The following is a 16,319-nucleotide window of genomic DNA, read 5'->3' as shown; positions in this document are numbered from 1 at the left end:
TGTGTCCTCCTCCCCAGGATATTCTGAGGGGTCTGCAGCCCCTCACTGCCATCCCCTCTCCCCAGCCCAGTACAAGAGCCCTGGCCCTGGGGACCCTCAGGCAGCTCCTGCCGCCCCAGTGACAGAGTGGCACTGGGACAGCCTGCCCCAGGCTGCTGCAGCCAGAAAGGTCTTCTCATCTCCCATTTATTCAGCCCTGCTGCTGATGGGTCTCAGAAAAAGAAGTGTTAGCTGGTTCATTTTTTGTTTATTGAAACACACACTGACTGAAACACGCTTACTGACTCTTTATTTACAGAAATATTTTTTGTCACAGACGAGAGGTGAAAAGTTTAGGAGGAGGGGAGGAATAGTGAATGCTTGTCACAAGAGATGCTGTGAATCCTTTGCAGAGGAAGGTACACAGTCTATGGCTGATGAAAAAATGTCCAATCAGTTTCCTCAGGGCACCCTTGAGCTCCTGGTTCCTCATGCTGTAGATGAGGGGGTTCACTGCTGGAGGCACCACCGAGTACAGAAATGACACCACTAGATTCAGGAATGAAGAGGAGACAGAGGGGGGCTTCAGGTTGGAAGACACCCCAGTGGTGATAAAGAGGGAAACCACGGCCAGGTGAGGGAGGCACGTGGAAAAGGCTTTCTGTCTTCCATGCTGTAAGGGGATCCTCATCACAGCCCTGAATATCTGCACATAGGACACCACAATGAAAACAAAACATCCCAAAAAACCAAAAGCACTAACCACCAGAAGGCCAGCTTCCCTGAGGTAGTCCGAGTCTGAGCAGGAGAGCTTGAGGATCTGGGGGATTTCACAGAAGAACTGGTCTAGGCCATTGCCTTGGCAGAGAGGTATTGAAAATGTATTGGCCGTGTGCAGGAGAGCATGGAGAAAGCCACTGCCCCAGGCAGCTGCTGCCATGTGGACACAAGCTCTGCTGCCCTGGAGGGACCCATAGTGCAGGGGTTTGCACATGGCAACGTAGCGATCATAGGCCACGACTGTCAGAAGATAAAACTCTGCTGACATCAAGGTGAGAAATAGAAAGACCTGGGAAACACATCCCGAGAAGGAGATGGCCCTGGTGTCCCAGAGGGAGTTGGCCATGGCTTTGGGCAGAGTGGTGGAGATGCAGCCCAGGTCGAGGAGGGCGAGGTTGAGGAGGAAGAAGTACATGGGGGTGTGGAGGCGGTGGTCACAGGCTACGGCAGTGATGATGAGGCCATTGCCCAGGAGGGCAGCCAGGTAGATGCCCAGGAAGAGCTAGAAGTGCAAGAGCTGCAGCTCCCGCGTGTCTGCGAATGCCAGGAGGAGGAAGTGGGTGATGGAGCTGCCGTTGGACATTTGTTTCCTCTGCTCATGGGGGCCTGTCCAAGAAGGAAACAGGAGTGAAGAGTGAGGACAAACACCTCTGAGCAGAACCTGTTCATTTTTCAAAGAAACCTCCAAGCAGATGGGAACCAGGAGTGATCACAGGTTAAATCTCACAATGATATAAAAGAGCTTTTGACCACTGTCACTCCCAGGTCCCCTGGCTGCAGAACAGAGCTGGGGGGGTTGTTTTGTGTATTTTGATCCTGTTACCCCTGGCCCACTTGAGGAGTCATGTTTGAAGGTAGAAATCCCTGGCATTTCTGCTACCCTACGAGTGCTATTGTGAGAGTCCTGGGAGGCAATACGACAGACCCTTAGTGCAGAAGGAGGAGAGCTGGTCTCTCCATCCATCCTGCTCTCAGCTGCTTTTTGCCAGCACTCCTTTGGTCTGGAGGATGATCCCACGGAGAGCAGAGGAGTCCCGTTCCAAAGTGCAGATCTCCAAACTCCCCTCCTCAGTGAAGAGCTGTCAGCTTTTGCATGCCCAGAAGATGGGGTGCCCTTTGTGGAGAGTTAATGTTATCCCCACCCCATGGACTGCATTGCCTAGAGACCCAGAGGTTAGAAGAGGCCTTGGGCCCCAGGGACACATCTGCATGGCGGGACCTGCAGGGTCAGTGGCTGAGCTGCTGATGAAGCCCCCACCCCAGAGAGACTGAAAACAAGAGCAACAGCAGCAGCAGAAGGGACGGGTGGAGAAGCAAGGAGAAATGCCCCGATGCTTCTGCCAAGGGAAACAAGGCCAGATACGGATACAGATACAGATACAGAATCTTAGTGGTTGGAAGGGACCTCTGAGATCATCGAGTCCAACCCCAAAAAAAAACCCAAGAAAAACAAAAAAAAACAAAAAAAACCCACCAACAACACACACCAACACCCACCTACTAAACTCCACACCCACAACCCCACACACAACACCCCACCACAAACCATAATCTTGGGCACTAGAGCATGCCCTGAAGAGCCATGTCTACACGTTTCTTAAATACCTCCAGGGATGGTGACTCCACCACCTCCCTGGGCAGGCCGTTCCAGTGCCTGACCACTCTTTCAGTAAAGTAATTCTTCCTAATATCTAATCTAAACCTCCCCTGCCGCAGCTTCATACCATTTCCTCTGGTCCTGTCGTTATTCCCTTGGGAGAAGAGGCCAACCCCTGCCTCTCTACAGTTTCCTTTCAGGTAGTTGTAGAGGGCAATGAGGTCTCCCCTCAGCCTCCTCTTCTCCAAACTAAACATGCCCAGCTCCCTCAGCCTCTCCTCGTAGGACTTGTTCTCCAGACCCCTCACCAGCTTGGTGGCTCTCCTCTGGACACGCTCCAGCACTTCAATGTCTTTCCTGTAGTGAGGGACCCAAAACTGAACACAGTACTCGAGGTGAGGCCTCACCAATGCCGAGTACAGAGGCACGATGACTTCCCTACTCCTGCTGGCCACGCTATTCCTGATACAAGCCAGGATGCTGTTGGCCTTCTTGGCCACCTGGGCACACTGCTGGCTCATGTTAAGCCGGCTGTCCACTAACACTCCCAGGTCCTTTTCTGCCAGGCAGCTTTCGAGCCACTCAGCCCCAAGCCTGTAGCGTTGCCCGGGGTTGTTGTGACCAAAATGCAGGACCCGGCACTTGGCCTTATTAAACCTCATCACGTTGGCCTTGGCCCATTGATCCAACCTGTCTAGATCCCTCTGTAAAGCCTTCCGACCCTCAAGCAGATCAACACTCCCACCTAGTTTGGTGTCATCCGCAAACTTACTGAGGGTGCATTCAATCCCCTTGTCTAGATCATCAATAAAGATATTGAACAAGACTGGCCCCAAAACTGAGCCCTGAGGGACACCACTGATGACCGGCCGCCAACCAGATTTTGCTCCATTAATCACAACTCGCTGGGCACGGCCATCCAGCCAGTTTTTTATCCAGCGGAGGGTACACTTGTCTATGCCATGATTCTCCAGTTTCTCCAGGAGAATGCCGTGGGGGACGGTGTCGAAGGCCTTACCAAAGTCCAGGTAGACAACATCCACAGCCTTCCCCTCATCGAGAAAGCGGGTCACATGGTCATAGAAAGAGATCAAGTTGGTCAGGCAGGGCCTCCCTTTCATAAACCCATGCTGGCTGGCCCTGATCCCTTGGCTGCCCTGCACTTGCCTTGAGAGCTCACTCAGGATGATCCTCTCCATGATCTTTCCCGGTACCGAGGTCAGGCTGACAGGCCTGTAGTTTCCGGGATCCTCCTTCCGGCCCTTCTTGTAGATGGGCGTCACATTGGCCACTCTCCAGTCATCCGGCACCTCTCCTGTTGACCAGGATTGTTGATAGATAATGGAGAGAGGCTTGGTGAGCTCTCCTGCCAGCTCCCTGAGAACCTTTGGGTGAATCCCGTCCGGCCCCATAGACTTATGCGTGTCCAGGTGCATAAGCAAATCATTAACTACTTCCTCCTGGATTACAGGGGAGTTGTTCTGTTCTCCATTCTTATCTTCCAGCCCAAGAAGCTGAACACCCCGGGAGTAGCTGGTCTGACTATTAAAGACAGAGGCAAAGAAGGCATTAAGTATCTCAGCCTTCTCCTCATCCTTGGTTGCAAGGTTTCCCCCCACATCCAGTAAGGGATGGACATTCTCTGTCACTCTCTTTTTGTTGATGTATTTATAGAAACTTTTTTTGTTGTCCCTTATGTTAATTGCCAGGTTGAGTTCCAGCTGGGCTTTTGCCTTCCTGATTTTTTCTCTGTATGACCTAACACGATCTCTGTACTCCTCCTGAGTTGCCTGTCCCCTCTTCCAAAGGTGGTAAACCTTCCTTTTTTCCTTAAGTCCCATCAAGAGCTCTTTGTTCATCCAGGCCGGCCATTTTCCCCGCCCTTTAATTGTGTGCCTCATGGGGACAGCCTGCTCCTGGGCCTTTAGGATTTCCCTCTTGAAGAGCGTCCAGCCTTCCTGGGCTCCTTTGTCTCTCAGGACTACCTCCCACGGGACTCTCCCAACCAGGGTTCTGAACAGGCTAAAGTCTGCCCACCGGAAGTCCAAGATGGAGGTTTTGTTAACCCCCTTCCTTACCTCACTATGGATGGAAAACTTAACTATTTCATGGTCACTAAGCCCAAGACGGCCTCCGACCTCCACGTCCCCCACTAGCCCTTCTTTGTTTGTGAACAGCAGGTCTAGCAAGGCACCTCCCCTGGTAGGCTCACCTACCATTTGTGTCAGGAAGTTATCCTCCATACACTCGAGGAACCTCCTAGCCTGCCTGCTCTCTGCTGTGTTATATTTCCAGCAGATGCCTGGTAAGTTGAAGTCCCCAACTAGAACAAGGGCTGGCGTTTGCGAGACTGCAGCCAGCCGCTTATAGAATACCTCATCAACCTGCTCATCCTGGTTGGGTGGTCTATAGCAGACTCCCAGCACAAAATCACCTTTGTTAGCCTTCCCTTTCACCCTTACCCATAAACACTCAACTTCTTCATCACTGGAGTCTATCTCTATAGAGTCAAACAGCTCCCTAATGTACAGAGCCACACCCCACCCCCCTCCTTCCTTGCCTATTCCTTCTGAAGAGCTTATAGCCACTCATTGCAGCATTCCAGTCATGACCATCATCCCACCACGTTTCCGTGATGGCAACTATGTCGTAGTTGTCCTGCCGCACAATGGCTTCTAGATCATCCTGTTTGTTGCCCATGCTACGTGCATTAGCGTAGATGCACTTGACCTGGGCTACTGATTTCACCCCCATCTTTGGCCCTTGACACTCAGGTTCATTACCAGCAGGCCTGGTTTTATCCCCTTCCCCCTTAACTTTCGGCTTAAAGCTCTGTCCATGAGCTTTGTTAACTCTTAGCCTAGTACCCTTTTCCCCTTCTAGGAAAGGGTTTTCCCAATGTTCTCTAGCAGTAATTTCTAAACATCTATCACTGTTCTCTGATGAAATGTCAGAGTGACACCTCTGAGATACGACTCCTCACAAGCTCCTACACAGACCAGAAGCCTCCTCTTGGCCTGTTGGCTACTCAGGCAGCAGCTCCTCACAAGCACATACCAACCTATTTGCTGCGTGCTCGTCTTTTGGGGGGACCCAAGCCAGTACTGACCCCCCTCTCCGTCACTTGCTCACCCCTCCTAGAAGGGGGCCGTAGCCCCTGGGCATGTTCCAGCGTGTCCGTGCCCCACCACCTTTCGGGCACCCCTCCGCCATCTTGAATTCCCCCCAGCCCACCCTGTCAGGGCTTGTTCTGCAGCCTGGTAAAGTGGGGGACCCCCACCCGGCCTTTTCCTTCCGCTTCCGTTCACATTTAAACTCTAATTCTTCACTACACTAAATCTTATTGAAGAAGGATTTATCCAATTAAAAACGACAATTCAAATTTAGAAACATTCAAAATTTTCAATTCAAAATTATTAATTTAATTTCTATACCTTTATTAATGTTGACCTAGATCAAAATGTATATACATATCTATATATATATAAGTAGTGTATCTATTTATAAATGAATAAATAAATTCATTAATAGAATTATACACTTCCTTTCATAGATATATTCCTCTAGGTGTATATATTGCCTACCAATCTTATAGTTTTATATCCAAGCACTTCTGGGCCAAAGGAGGCAGGCAGCCAATCCCAGGGGCTGTGTTCCTCTAAAGAAGTTGTCATGGTCAGTGGCCCAGCTGAAGTGCCTCTGTACCAACGCACGCAGCCTGGGGAACAAAGAGGAGGAGCTGAGCACCCTTGTGCAGCTGGAATCCTCACGGCTGGGGTTTGCTACAGGCCACCCGAGCAAGAGGAGCCTTTTGACGAAGCGTTCTTACTTCACCTCCAGGAAGCACCACACTCAGAGGCTGAGATCTACTGGGGGACTCCAGTCACCCTGGCAGCTGCTGGAAGAGCATCCCATGAAGCTGTGAGCAGTGCAGGAGACTCATGGAGTGTGTTGACGAAGGGATTGAGAGCAGCCCTGCAGAGAAGGGCGTGAGGATGCTGGGGCTGGAGTAACTGAACATGAGCTGGACACCTGCGCTGGCAGCCCAGAAAGCCAAGCGCATCCTGGGCTGCATGAGAAGAAGCGTGGCCAGCAGGTGGAGGGAGGGGATTCTCCTCCTCTACGCTGCTGTGGTGAGACCCCAGCTGGGGAACAGCGTCCAGCTCAGGGGTGCCAAGCACAAGACAGATACGGACCTGTTAGCGTGCGTGTAGAGGAGGGCCACAAACATGCTGTGAAAGCTGGAACACCTCTCATGGAGAAAAGCTGAGAGAGTTGGGGTTGTTCAGCACAGAGAAGGGAAGGCTCCAGGGAGACCTTATTGCAGGGATCCAACATAAAAAGGAGGCTCATGGGACAGTCGAGGAGAGACTGTGTACCAAGGCCTGCAGTGACAGGACGAGGACCAGGGCTTTAAGGTGTGTCCCCAGGGTGTCCCCATCCCACCCGACCTGCGCCTCCTCCCCCGGCAACCCCAGCTCCGCCATGATGCCAGTGGGCAGTGGGGCAACGACCACTCAAGCGGGAAACCGGACCCACTTCCGGCGCAGGGGATGATGGGAGATGGAGTACGGGCCAGTGCGCACCAGCCATCCCAGTACGGGCCAGTGACCCCAGTATGGACGAGCATAGCCTGTTCCCAGTGTGGTCCCAGTGCTCCCAGTATGACTCCCTGACTCCCCCCACTGCTCCCAGTGCAGTCCCAGTACTCCCAGTATGACTGCCGGACATCACCAAGTGCTCCCAGTGCGGTCCCAGTGCTCCCAGTAGGACTCCCTGACTCCCCCCAGTGCCCCCAGTGCTATTCCAGTGCTCCCAGTATGACCCCCTGACTCCCCCCAGTGCTCCCAGTACAGTCCCAGTGCTCCCAGTATGACTTCCTGACTCCCCCCAGTGCTCCCAGTGCGGTCCCAGTGCTCCCAGTATGACCCCATGACTCCCCCCAGTGCTCCCAGTGAGATCCCAGTGCTCCCAGTATGATTCCCTGGTTCCCCCCAGTGCTCCCAGTGAGGTCCCAGGGCTCCCAGTATGACCCCCTGACTCCCCCCAGTGCTGCCAGTGCTGTCCCAGTGATCCCAGTATGACCCCCTGAATCCCCCCAGTGATCTCACTACACTCCCAGTGCTCGCAGTATGACTTCCTCAATCCCCCAAGTGATCCCAGTGAGGTCCCAGTTCTCCCAGTATGACTCTCTGGTTGACCCCAGTGCTCCCAGTACAGTCCCAGTGCTCCCAGTATGCCTCTCTGGTTCCCCCCGGTACTCCCAGTGCGGTCCCACTACTCGCAGTAGGACTCCCTGACTCCCCCCAGTGCTCCCAGAACAGTCGCAGTGCTCCCATTATGACTCCGTGACTCCCCCCAATGCTCCCAGTGCAGTCCCAGTGCTCCCAGTATGACTCCCTGACTCCCCCCCAGTGCTCCCAGTGCTGTACCAGTGCTCCCACTATGACTCCCTGACTCCCCCCAGTGCTCCCAGTGCAGACCCAGTACTCCCAGTATGACTCCCAGTATGACTCCCTGACTCCCCCCAGTGCTCCCAGTGCTTTCCCAGTGCTCCCAGTATGAGCCCCTGACTCCCTCCACTGCTCCCAGTGCAGTCCCACTGTTCCCTGTATGACTCTGTGACTCCCCTGTGCTCCCAGTGCGGTCCCAGTGCTCCCAGTATGACTCCCTGACTCTCCCCAGTGCTCCCAGTATGGCCCCAGTGCTCCCAGCATGACTCGCTGCTTCTCCCCAGTGCTCCCAGTGTTGTCTTAGTGCTCCCAGTATGACTCCCCGAATCCTTGGTAACTCCCTGAGTTCTCAGGGCTCATTGAGAGGCTTTGAACTGGATTTGGAGGGGGTTGGGGACGGTCCTGGGCTTGCTGGGGAGCTGCCAGGGCGCAGTTGCTCAGCGCTCGTGGGCCAGTGTGCCAGTATTTCTGGTAGCCAGAAGGCACAGCACATCTCAAGGGTCACAACTACACACACGACTCCCTCTCTGAAATGCTGATACACCAGTGCACGCGGCGTGGGGAATAAGCAGGAAGAGCTGGAGATCTGTGCGCGGTCGCAGGGCCACGATCTCATTGCAGTCACTGAGACATGGTGGGACAGCTTGCGTGAGTGGAATGCTGTCATGGGTGGCTACGTCCTTTCCCGGAAAGACAGGCCAGCGAGGCGTGGTGGTGGAGTTGCACTCCATGGGAGAGAGCATTTGGAATGCATCGGGCTCTCACTAGGGGCGGATGACGAGAGGGTCGAGAGCTTATGGGTGAGGATTAAGGGGCAGGCCAACATGAGGGACGCTGTTGTGGGTGTTTATCACAGGCCACCTGATCAGGATGGGGAAGCTGATGAGGCTTTCTACAGACAGCTGAAGGTAGCCTCGCAGTCGCAGGCCTTGGTTCTCATGGGGGACTTCGATCACCCTGATATCTGCTGGGCAGACCACGCAGCCAGGCACGCACAGTCCAGGAGGCTCCTCCAGTGCATTGATGACAACTTCTTGACACAGGTGGTGCAGGAGCCAACAAGGAGAGGAGCACTCCTGGACCTGGTACTGACAAACACAGAGGGACTGGTGGGGGACATTAAGGTTGGGGGCACCCTAGGTTGTAGTGATCATGAAATGATGGAGTTCAGGATCATGGCTACCCAAACTGCTTGGAGAGATCCCATGGGCTGGGGCTCTGGAAGGCAAAGGGGCTCAAGACAGCTGGTTGGTATTCAAAGACCACTTCCTCCAAGCTCAGGATCGGTGCATCCCGAAGAGAAAGAAATCGGCCAAGGGACACAGGAGACCTGCATGGTTGAGCAGGGAGCTTCTGAAAAAGCTCAAGTGGAAGAAGGAAGTCTACAATACGTGGAAGAAGGGACTGACCCCTTGGGAGGATTACAGGAATGCTGCCAGAGCGTGCAGGGATGAAACAAGGAAAGCCAAGGCCACCTTGGAATTAAACCTGGCCAGGGATGTCAAGCTCAACAGGAAGGGCTGCTACAGGTATATTGGAAGCAAAAGGAAGAGCAGAGAAGTTGTGGGCCCACTGTTGAATGAGACAGGAGCCATGGGGACAGAGGATGCGGAGAAAGCAGAGTTACTGAATGCCTTCTTTGCTTCGGTCTTTACTGCTCCGCCCAGCCCTCAGGAGTCCCAGGCATTGGGGGAAGTAACAGGGAAAGAAGACGACTTCCCTTGAGGTTGAGGAGGATCGAGTGAGGGATCAATTACATCAATCAGATCTTCACAAGTCCATGGGCCCCGATTGGATGCCTCCGAGAGTGCTGAGGGAGCTGGCAGAAGTCATTGCTGGGCCACGTTCCATCATCTTTGAAAGGTCCTGGAGAACAGGCGAGGTGCCTGAGGACTGGAGGAAAGCCAATGTCCCTCCAGTCTTCAAAAAAGGCAAGAGGGAAGAGCCAGGGAACTACAGGCCAGTCAGCCTCACCTCCATCCCTGGAAAGATGATGGAACAGCTTGTTCTGGGCATCATCTCAAGGCATGTGGAGGAAAAGAAAGCTATCAGAAGTACTCAACATGGATTCACCAAGGGGAAATCATGTCTGACTAACCCAATAGCCTTCTGTGATGGCGTGACTGGATGGATAGATGAGGGGAGGGCAGTGGATGGTGTCTACCTTGACTTCAGCGAGGCTTTCGACACGCTCTCCCACAGCATCCTCATAGGGAAGCTTAGGAAGAGCGGGCTTGATAAATGGACAGCAAGGTGGATAGATAACTGGTTGAAAGACAGAGCTCAGAGGGTGGTGATTAGGGGCACAGAGTCTAGTTGGAGGTCAGTGAGCAGTGGTGTTCCCCAGGGGTCAGTACTGGCTCCAGTCCTCTTCAATATCTTCATCAACGACCTGGATGAGGGGACAAAGTGCACCCTCAGCAAGTTCACTGATGACACAAACCTGGGAGGGGTGGCTGACACACCAGAAGGCTGTGCCACCATCCAGAGAGACCTGGACAGGCTGGAGAGTTGGGCAGAGAGAAACCTTATGAAATTCAACCAGGGCGAGTGTAGGGTGCTGCACCTGGGGAGGACTAACCCTGTGCACCAGGACAGGTTGGGCGCTGACCTGCTGGAGAGCAGCTCTGTGGAAAGAGACCTGGGAGTACTGGTGGACAACAGGATGACCATGAGCCAGCAATGGGACCTTGTGGCCAAGAAGGCCAATGGCATCCTGGGGTGCATCAAGAAGAGTGTGGCCAGCAGGTGGAGGGAGGTCATCCTCCCCCTCTACTCTGCCTTGGTGAGGCCGGACCTGGAGCACTGTGTCCAGTTCTGGGCTCCCCGGTTCAAGAAGGACAGGGAACTGCTGGAGAGGGTGCAGCAGAGAGCTACCAAGGTTAGTTTGCAGCAACAGAAAAGGCTGCTCCGCAACACCTCCTCCCTGGGCCTCCACCTTGGCTGTGCCCCGTATTAGCTCCAAGGCGGAGACGGTCTTGAGTGGTCAAACTCCAATGGCTCATGCTCTGTGCTCAGGTTCACCTCCAAAGGGGGTGCAGAGGGAAAGCTCAGGTTGGAGGTTCATGGGAAGGTTAGAAGGCCTGTGTCCTGTCACTGCACTGCAGATGTCTATGTTTGTACAGTTTAACGTGACACGAACAACGGATGAGTGTGTCTGAGCAAGGCAGCCTTGCGTGGCTCTATCGCCAATAGCACAAATGACCCTTCCAGAAGAGGGCATCTCCTGCCCTCCTGTGAGGCTCACGCAGCCCTTGATTTCTTATTCTGCAACTCTACGCATGGGTCGAGCCCTACCGTTCAGCCAGTTCTTCACCCACCGCACCCTCCACCTGCTCATCTCCAAGTTGGGCAGCTTGTCCAGAAGGATACTTTGAGGGACACTGTCAAAAGCTTTACTAAAATCCAGCAAAACTACATCCACCACCTTCCCTTCATCCACTAGGCAGGTGACCTTATTGTGGTTCGTGGTGAATGGCCTGTTCCCCTTAATGTTAACTCCTTCTCCCAGGTGGGCGTTAGGGCTCTAGATGGCCCCCAGTTCAGGCTCGGCTGTTCGCTCTCCAGGAAGGGCACTCTGTGGAGACTGCAGCAATACTGAGAGGGTTTCCCAGCAAAGTCCAAGATAACAAGAGGAGGAGAAAGCCCAAGCTCTGACTCCATGAAGAGAAACTGGAGGTGCTGGAGATAATCTGGCCAAAGATTCCCCATGACAGCGGAATCGCTTCCCACCACTACCACTGTTCATACCTTAAGTTCCTCAGTTTGCTGCTTCACTGTCTCCAGACCTGTTCCAACTGGGGACATAGATGCCAACCCGCTGCCAGCAATGTCCACCCAGTCAAACATTGCCTGAAAATCACAGTATGAAACTGAAGCATGAGCAGAGAAATAGTGTCAGATTTCAAAGTCGCATTAAGTAAAATACCAGAATTTTTTACTCCAGAGAACAAGATTACTGTGCGCTTTGAAAACAAAACAAAGCAAACCAAAACCAAACAGCATTCTCCAGCGGAACCTAGGGGTTTTTGCAATACAAGGGATCCAGTATTAACTAAAGTATTCCACGTAATGGTTACGAGAATGTACATGCTGCAAGACTGAACCCCTATTAGCAGCAATATCCTGCCAGTACTATTCATGCGGACTAGTACTCTACTTCTGGAGTAAAATCAGTAATTTTTATGAATACCCCAAAAGGTAAATACAAGACAAACTCTGTTCCGCACTCCTTCGGAGCAAAGATGGAAGGTGGTAGCTGAATGATAACACACTTTAAATGATGATGACAGAAGAACTTCTGTTGAAGGATAACGGTATCTGTGTAAGGAAGATGGAACGCGACCCATTCAGTACAGATTAGACAGTGATGGCCAATACCTGAGCTTGACTGAATCTCCTCAGGATAAGGCAGCTGGAACTTCAAAAAACAAATGAAGTCTCCCCAGATGTGAGGCTTTGTGGGTACTTCCCTTACTCCTGATATAATGCAGAACAACCTCAAGAACACTCCAGTTAAAGATTAAGAACACCTATAGCACTCTGGGCAATTAATTACACAGAGGAAAAAATACCTCTGCCAGGCCCTTTTTCCTCCTGCCTGTTATCTGTGATTCATTACGGAGAAGGGCTTAGGACGGCTTCTCAGAGCTGCCCACTGCTACACAGCTCCTTGGGAAAAGGAGAACTAACCCCCCCAACACGCTCAACAGGGTGAGGCAGCTGTAGCTAACAATCTGCCCACAATACTTTTAATAATGTCTATTGAAATGAGCATAAGGCGGCAGTTAAATACAGTTCTTGTACAAAGTACCAAGCTTGTAGGAGGTACAACGTGCAGCCCCAGGAAATACAAAGCTCTTAAAGCAACGGCAATGTTCCTAATGTAACCCTACAAGTCAACCTCTGGGCAGTATGAAAATAAGAGACCTTGAAGAAAAAAACATGGAAAACAAGATGTTGCATTATTATTAAGATGTGTTCTGCTGCTCGATCTGCACCGAACACACAAGCAACTGCCCTCAGTGTCATGTGAAACTCTGTTTTTAAAGATCCAATGAACCAAGACAGACAGTAATTCCACTGGGCAAAAAGACAGCTTTGCAAAATCTGACCATGAAAACCCTTCTACTGTTTCCATCTTCCAGCCATTCACTGACAAAAGACATGAGGCCTGCCACTCAGCCAAAACTTGCAAAGAATAGGCAAAAAAATGAAATAAAATACAGCGCATATAGAGAAAAGATATCTTAAAAAACTGCTGGAAAGTTTACCTACCGATTTTAAAAGTGAATCATCTTCCAAAGTATTGTGATTGGATAAATTACGGTAAGAATTAGTATGATGCTCCAGTATGTCTATATTCTTAGTATAATTATGCTAAAGAATTCCTGTAATGGTCCAGTAACATTATGTTAATATTTTGGGCTTAAAATAGTCAAACTGAAATATTTCACTTATAAAAAAGGTGGAATAAAATTGAAGTTCTTTCACTGCCCTCCACTCAAAGAAAACAGCTGCAGGTGAGTATACGGACCTGTATTCTCTTCCTTTCCGATGATGTAAACATGTCACACCTTCAACTCGCCTATTATGTTACGTACTGACTGCCACCAGGAAATGTGAGCAGGGTTACTATAAACTTGTGTCTTACCAATAAAGGGGACATCAATTTTGAATCTATACATAGAGGAGTATATGAACAACTACATGCAGAAAACAACCCAAACAGACTTAGTCTTCAATGGAAGAAAAACCTCCAACCCAACCAACCCCGAGAAAAAATATCTGCCTACTGAAGAAAACAGTCGCTAGAATCAGTGACACATGTCACCTTCCCAATCACGTAACATTTTTTACTACAACCACGTTAAATCCTATTGACTCAAGATTGGGTTAGGTGTATCACACCATCTTACCTGCAGTCCATCTTGGTATGGAACAGCTGCCTGCAGAGCTTCAACAAGCTTATCTGCCCGGTCTTTCCTTGTTTTGCTTAAGGCATCCCAGGCAGAATTCAGCTGCAAGTAGGTGAAATTTACTCCAACGGACAAAAGAATGTTACTGCTGCTCTATAATGTGCGTTCACTCATTATTCACTCATCAATAACACCAATAAACTAAGCATGAATAGTTCACATTAATTCCATGTTAAAACTCTTGTTCTCCTTATCACTGCATAGTTACTTTCCTTCAGAATGTACTCGACGTTCTGGATGACAAAAGCTGTAAAATTCAATACTGATTACTGAATAGTTTCATTAACCTACGGATTAGAGTCAATATGGGAAATAGTATTATTAAATCATTTGGAACTGCATCCTTATCAAAAAGGTAGCTTAAAAGAAACACACTGCTGAACACTGGAGAAATTGTCAGTACTCTGTAGTCATCCAAGCAGCATTGTCTCAGTCAAGATGTCGCACTTGGCATAAACCAGATACGTTTCAAATTTATTCCAGCATTCCTATTGCAAAAAGTAGCCATCTATTGCATTCATCAGTGACTATTTCCACAAAAAACCTTTCTGTCTTTTACAGAACTTTTAACCCATAAATCAATACAATAAAATTGTCTATACATTCTGAACTAATACAAGCCAAGATCCATTTACTTGAAAAGCAAACCTTACGTTATCATAAAAGCTTCAGGGGTATCTTGCATTTGCCGCAAAATGTTTATTTGCAAAATTTGTTGGGGGCAGGGAGGATATACCAATTTCAGCTGAACAAGCACCTGGCGTAGCAGATTCAAGCACCTGCATTTCCCATACCTCATCTATGCTCTTGTGGACAATAGGTTTGTCAGGCTCTCCACAAGCAGCTCCAAGGTCAGAGCCAAGGCTCAGAACTGTTGCTAGTTCCTCTTGCAGTCCCTCAATTTCTTCTTTAGCAGCCTACAAAGACAAAAAAAAATCAATGCCGCTCACACTAACTTTAATAATCTATGTACAGCTTGTTTTCAAGATAGGACATGGCAGGATTCGGCCTGTGGTTTCTTTAAAGTCCCTTGGACTTACAATCTGACGCTTAAAACACAAGCATCCCTTTGCAGGGTCAGAGTGAAATCACCTGACACCAGTCTAAATTAGAACAATGGCTTATGATGTCACTTTGCATGAGATGAAAAAAAATAAACAGGAAGTTTTCAATTAGATTTCTTTAATCAGAGTGTTTTCTTTTTCAGAGGTTGTCAGTCAACCCTCAAATCTTTAACTATCAGCATGAATAATTACAGGCTTAGAGCATAATACATAGAGCACGATACATGCGTACACCTTTCATTTAGATGTTACCTATTACTCAGGGAATCTCAAGTACGTATCACTTTCAAAAGTCTCAGTGACGTGCTTATTATATACGTGTTCATAAGCAGATATGCAAATACAAGGACAGGCACCTGTTGCATGCTCATTGCAATTCAGAACTGGTACATGTTATTTACCACAGACTCTCGAGATATCACTATAGTAAATTCCTACACAATTATCCCTCTTGGTCTCTAAAAAAGTAGCCTCCTGTGGTATTTCATAGTAATTCTGTCTTTTCTCCGCATACTGTAAATAACATACTTTAAGTCAACAAAATACTTTCTACTGACCTCAGCGTCTTCTTGCTGTTGCTTGACTAGAGATGGGTCAACTCCAGGTCCCTCCAGTTCTCCAATGAGCTCCTGAGTATCTTTAATAGTAGCTGCAGGAGCCACGTGACTACACCACAACTTTGCGGCTAGTTTCATTACATCCAACAATTTGGCCTCCCTCTCCTCAGTCAAGGTCTGGATGTCTTCCCAAATGAGGACCATTTGGTCTAGTTTATCTTGAACAGCTAAACAACAGAGGAACTAGATTACTACCTTGGCAAATGATTCTTGGCCATAAATCTCTCTACAGTTCTACAGCAGAAACATATGGGTATCTTTTAAAATTTAGACTGTAAAATTGTTTCTTTACAGGACGACTCATAACCTTAAGTGGAAACAACCACCACAACCTTAAAAAATAAAACAAAGGTCATATCCACGATGAATTATTTTAAAGAAATACTTTGCTTTTATACATCTTCTCCAGCTTCTCCAGGAGAACACAATCCCCAGAGCAGTGGTCATCAGAAATGAACATTTTTATATGCTGCAGCTTGCTGCATTTCCACTACATGAAACTTTCCTCCATCTATTACCTTTAGCAGATATATCCTTATCGGCTCCTTCTGAGCGAGCAATCATTTCCTTCCCTCTCTGTTTAAGCGTCTCATACACCGGCTGAAGTCTTTCCAGATCCACTGACACGTTCTTATTTTCACTGATTTGCTCTTTAATCTTCTCAACCTCTGCTGAGGTTGAAGGTGGCTGCCTCAGACGTTCAGCTGTGCCTTTCAGACTCTCAAGAGTCAAATCTATCTTGTCATGAAACTGGTAGGGTGGTAAAGGACAGAAAGAAGTGGCAGAGAAATTAGGAAAAAAAAACAACTGCAAAATGGCATTTGAAATTCTCTTGGAAAAAGGTACTTTAA

General features: G+C 49.5%; 1 protein-coding gene across 1 annotated transcript in view; it reads right to left on the bottom strand.

The window, feature by feature from the left end:
• Positions 1-252: 252 nt before the first annotated feature.
• The window catches only part of LOC141736976 (olfactory receptor 14A16-like), a 142,395-nt gene continuing 126,328 nt past the window's right edge, over positions 253-16,319 (bottom strand). The window contains exons 2-7 of the mRNA XM_074571642.1: positions 15,987-16,218; positions 15,409-15,635; positions 14,582-14,704; positions 13,728-13,829; positions 11,560-11,661; positions 253-1,365 (exon numbers count right to left, since the gene is read on the bottom strand). Of these exons, the coding sequence (XP_074427743.1) occupies positions 1,201-1,365; positions 11,560-11,661; positions 13,728-13,829; positions 14,582-14,704; positions 15,409-15,635; positions 15,987-16,218 (951 nt within the window). The 3' untranslated portion in view covers positions 253-1,200. The remainder of the gene's footprint in view (positions 1,366-11,559; positions 11,662-13,727; positions 13,830-14,581; positions 14,705-15,408; positions 15,636-15,986; positions 16,219-16,319) is intronic.

Source organism: Larus michahellis, unplaced genomic scaffold (genome assembly GCF_964199755.1).
Source record: "Larus michahellis unplaced genomic scaffold, bLarMic1.1 SCAFFOLD_78, whole genome shotgun sequence".
NCBI classification, from domain to species: Eukaryota; Metazoa; Chordata; class Aves; order Charadriiformes; family Laridae; genus Larus; species Larus michahellis.
The sequence above is the reverse complement of the archived record's forward strand: the minus strand, read 5'-3'. Positions and strand labels throughout refer to the sequence as shown.